A 5,055-nucleotide genomic window follows, 5' to 3' on the forward strand; every position below is an offset into this window, starting at 1 on the left:
TTGTGACTCTGTCAACATCGAAGTCTTGAGAAACACAAGCCCATGCTTTCAAAGCAAAAGAGTTTTGTACTGCTTCATCATTGTACACCAGCTGAGCAAGAGTTGTCTTCCCTATACCCCCTATACCAAGAATAGGAATCACAGAGAGTTGAGCATCACTACAATATTTTTCACCCACCAACAATTCAACTAAAGCCTCTTTATCTTTGTCCCTGCCAGGCTGCCATAAACATGAGGTTCAGGTTCAGTCAGTACAGAAGTTGGCGCCGGAACTTGTGTTTTCCCATGTGACCTCCCATCAGCAGTTTCCTTCAAATTCAGTTGATCTTTCCGGGTCACGATTTCATTGAAACGATCCGTGACCTCCTTTATCTTTTACTGCAGCGTACCATCAATCTTATGAGTGGACGAAGCACCTGGGATGTTGAGTTTGCGTACCTTACTTGGGCGAGCCTGATTTTCAGCTAGGAATGCATCGGTGGCGAGCTCATCCACTATATCGTTCACATCGTAAACCAAGTGTTTGAGATCATCCAATCACTCTTTCACCACCCTGTCAGTATATTGCTTCTCCTCCGCATCATCAAGCATTTCCTGAATATCTTGCAGCTTTTGTCTCCACTTGTCCAGGTTTGCTTGAAGTCCCTTTCCCTTTCCGCCTAAGAAGTCCCAAAACTTGGGAACCGCCAATCGATCATACAGCGACTCTAACAATTTAGAGAGAACGAACTCTCCCACTTTCGCAACAATGAACTCTTTCACGGGTTCCATGGTAGGAAGGAAGGAAGGAAGGCATGAAAAAGGAAACGATGCAAATTAAGAGATTGGAATCTTGTGTGAAAGCTTGGCAACTCTCAAAACTTGTTATTGCTTTGAGGAAGTAGGGGCTGTTTGGGATCTTCCTCAATTTTCATATTTTATTTTATTGCAAGGATTCAAAACTGCATGCTTCGAGGAAGTACACGAGAGTTCGTCGCGTGCTTGCCGGGATATTCTTTCTCAACTTGCATATTCTATTTTCTGTGTTTTTTTACTATCATGATTATCCTCCCACCCACCCACCCACTTGCACCCATAACTATTATATTGCTGTTTACGTGTGGATTGTTCTCTGTTTTTTGTGTTTTGGTAAACGCACCTTAATCTCAGAATTCATTTTAAAAAAACACTGTAGATGTTGAAACTGATTTCTGCAGTTTAGATGGTTAAGATTGTTTGATCGTCCATTAGGTGGTTGGTTTTATCTGATTAAGATTGATTGATGCATAAAAAAGATTATCTATGAGGTAGTTGTTCACTACACAAAAAATTAAGAGCAACTTGCCTATCACTATTATATTGCTGTTTACGTATGGCTTTTTCTCTGTTTTTTTATCAGAAGCAAAGTCCGAATTTACCATCTATTACTATCATATTTTATGTTTGTCTTTGATAACGACTTGACAACCACCCAAAATGTTGACGTTGACGAAGATTTAAAGCGAAATTAAGAAATAGTGTAGAAATTAAGAGTTTTGTTTTTGTTTTTGGGTTAAATACTGCAGCAAACATTACAGTTTGTTAATGAACTCTGGTGTATCCTGTAACCCTTTCCCTTATTTGTTTAAAAAAAAAAAAAAAAAACTCTGGTGTAGCCACATGGAGGATGCTCATTTAGTAAGTAGAGCAACATTGTCCGGCTTTGATATGATTTGATGAATCGAGCTTTTGATCATTTCATATGAAAATTAACTGGTATCCAATAAGAAAAGCCAAAGCCTTTTATGACATTTAAAATCGCACCCCCGTAAGACATGTTTTAAGAACCGTATACATGAGTAGAGTGACATTGTTACACCTCATCTTAATCTACTTCTTGAAATAAATCCCCTGTGCATGACCGAAACAAAGTAGAACTCCAACTCTTGACAAATTAGCAACCACGGCACTTCTGTGATACAATGGTACGTAGTTGGTAGTTAAGCTTCAAGGAGATAAATTAATATGCACAACACTTCATATTAACATCTTCTAGAATCGTTAATATGCACAACACTGCTCAACGTCGAAAGCTTTTCTACATTACATACACAATCTGTGGTTTACATTGCATAATCTGAAGGTCTAGTGCAACCAATGAAGCAGATTGCTTTTACTTTCATTAAAAAAACAAGCTTCAGGACCAATGAATCGTTGTTTAGTTTGAGTGAATTTAAAATATTCAGTTGCCCCAAACTAAATGAAATATATTCTTATTAGTAACTGAATTGATCACATCTTTACTCTACCTCTGCACACTTGTATCTCCCTCCTAGTTTTTCTTTAAAAAAGAAAAAAGAAAGTTGAAGCCAAATTGAGCAGAATAAAGGAAAAATTACAAAATAAGGCTTCTGTGTTTGCTTGCCACAGTCCTTGAGCAGAAATAACTGAAACAAAGTTGAAGATAATAAAAACTAATGGTGAAAAGAAATATAGTTAAATAAACTGAACGAACAATTAGTTAGAGCTGCTAGAACCAATCTCATGAGGAACATTTTCTTTCAACCAATTAGTGGAGTAGAATTTCTGTTAAGAGTATATTATGAGATTTTATTTCAGAGATAATGCATTTCAGGTTATTCTTTATATCATTATTCCGTTATTTGTTGGGTGTTTCAGGTTGTAGTTTTGACACTCAACTGTAACATCACATGACCCTAATAGTCAATTATTTGCTTTTGATATCCTGCCTGCAGGTGGCTTTCGCTGGAACATCTTATTCATTGTTGCAGAGAATAGGTGCAATAGTGGTATGTTTAGCATGATTAAAAAAAAAAAAAAAAACCCGTACTTTACAATAATCTGAAATTCTTATGGTATATATCAATCTCTTATGCAGCGTAATGAAGCCAAACTATTTGCAGTTGGGACCGGTGCATCTCTCGTTAGTGAAAAACTTACATGTTTTGAAATGCCTCATATCTAGTTTTCTACAACTTTTCGGTGTATTATCTTTTGAATTTGGCTGTGAGACTTTTTTGTGCTATTATTGGTGCATTGTTTATAGAAATATTACGATCATCAATTTGTAGACAAGAGAACTTCTGACTCTCCAAAAGATGGAAAAAAGGCAAAAATAAAAAATAAAACCACAGAAAGATTAATCAACATGCTTATAATTAATTGTATTCTCAAACCACTAAAAAAGATGCTTTGTCAAAAGAGTACAAATATTTTGGAAAAACCTATATACGACTCCTAATCACACCTAGAAGGGGGTTGAATAGTTGTATGCAAATAATACGTGGAACTAAAATATTAAACACTAGCAATCAATCATTCACCAAAATATGTAAAATGATAAATCACAGAGACACATATATTTTGGTTACGAAGAGGAAACCATTTAGAGAACTCTCTAAAATGTAAAACCTCTCCGGGGCAGGCAAACCCAATAAATCACTAAATCAGCAAAAAAATAAGAATTACAAGAAGTTCACACTTACAAAATATTTGAAGTTGACATTCTCTTGCATAAGACAAGCGACCCACTTGACTTCTACCGCAATTGCCCTTTCCAGAACATGTGAAACAATCCTTCTATGTGATCTCCCTTCACCAGAACTCGGGTTGACTTCAATTGATTTATCACCAAGGACAATCAAACGATCACTCTAAGAGACAGAATTAACTCTCTATAACAAAAGACTCTCTTAGCACAAATTGTCGAACTCTAGATGCAAAATTCGTAGTTATACAGATTTGTAGAGATCTATATATATAGACTAGAGACCCCTAGTCTAATCGAAACACAATCTGTTTGAAAATAAACTTAAAATACACGGGGCATCCAGACGGGAAGTGAGTTCGTTGGGATGGCTTGCAAACAAGATTGCAGACGAGGCTGTCGGGTTTTCTTGTTCAGCCATCACGTCCGGAAGGCTTGCGCATGGCCAGCGAACGGAGCTCTTGGGATTTAGTATTGGAGAATTTCATCTTGCATCATGTCCGGATTGCCCTTGTATCCGTCCAGATGATCCTTGTTCCTGTGCGGATGGGGCTTCCCTGAAACTGTTGCAACGTTCTTTGGAAGATGCCATAATACAAGTGGGATGCAATTACAAGGTTTTGATCACCAAAATCAGCCAATTACATATTTTGACAAAAATATCTAACATATTTCATAGCACAATCCTAATGCTGCATTAGAATAATCGCTTCCCCTTCTTCATCCTTACCTATGTTGTTCCAAGGGTAATGATATAAATGTAACTACAAGAGTATAGATAATTCATAGCAATAAAATTAATTACCATTTTCTAAAACAAAAAGATCATAAAAAGGAGGAAATATTACCATCAATATCCTCTTCAGGATCAACATTTTCATCATTGAAAACTTTGGCTTCCATCTACAAGGGTGTGATGACAAATCATTGGACAAAATGTATCTTGCTTGCTGTTTAGGCCAGGAGTGTTGAACTTGGAGGTTTCATGTTTCTTCTTCTTTCTTCTTTGTGAAGCCCCCAAAGGCACTGTCTTCACAATTAGATACTGCAAAATTGTTTGAGGATAACCTTTGTAAATTGCCAAAAAATAATGAGCAATAAGATACCGCAAAATTAATCTTGTCAATCCATTTATTGAATATGATAGCCATTATAAATGTCCATAATATGGCTAAGATCACTATGCAGATGCCAACACTATCAGAGTATCAAAATTCAGTTACATACCTCTTTTAGGGGGTACCAATGATTTGTTGAATCGGTAATGGGTAGCAATAGGCCAATTGGTACCGATAAACTCAAATGTTCGAAGGCCTTCTCTCCCTGCTTGGTGACTGGGGCATTAGAACAAACACTCAGGATGCCATTATGAGAGCCGAACAAGACTAGCAAACCCCAACAGCAAACCAACAAGAATGGCAGCAAGAAATAGGAGCAACAGGATCGCTCCAATGCCAACATTCAGATGACAACCAAAAAAGCCTCCCATATCTATGCAGCATTGATGACAAGTATAAAATTCCCAAACATGAGAATTACAACCGATGCAAATCCAAGTTCCAAAACAACGAAATTGTTTCTTAGGCAAA

At 36.9% G+C, this 5,055-nt stretch overlaps 1 protein-coding gene and 1 long non-coding RNA gene across 2 annotated transcripts in view; both read right to left on the minus strand.

Moving 5' to 3' along the window:
• Positions 1-771, minus strand: part of LOC132173480 (putative disease resistance protein At3g14460) — a 2,325-nt gene extending 1,554 nt beyond the window's left edge. Inside the window, exons 1-2 of the mRNA XM_059584989.1 lie at positions 550-771; positions 127-220 (exon numbers count right to left, since the gene is read on the minus strand). Coding sequence (XP_059440972.1) covers positions 127-220; positions 550-771 — 316 coding nt within the window. The remainder of the gene's footprint in view (positions 1-126; positions 221-549) is intronic.
• A 2,874-nt stretch (positions 772-3,645) lies between these two features.
• Positions 3,646-4,961, minus strand: LOC132167928 (uncharacterized). Its single transcript, XR_009438731.1, has 3 exons — positions 4,694-4,961; positions 4,315-4,511; positions 3,646-4,196 (listed from the first exon to the last, which is right to left on the minus strand). It is a non-coding gene; the product is annotated as an uncharacterized LOC132167928 (long non-coding RNA).
• Positions 4,962-5,055: the final 94 nt, after the last annotated feature.

The sequence above is a fragment of the Corylus avellana genome, chromosome ca1 (assembly GCF_901000735.1).
Source record: "Corylus avellana chromosome ca1, CavTom2PMs-1.0".
NCBI classification, from domain to species: Eukaryota; Viridiplantae; Streptophyta; class Magnoliopsida; order Fagales; family Betulaceae; genus Corylus; species Corylus avellana.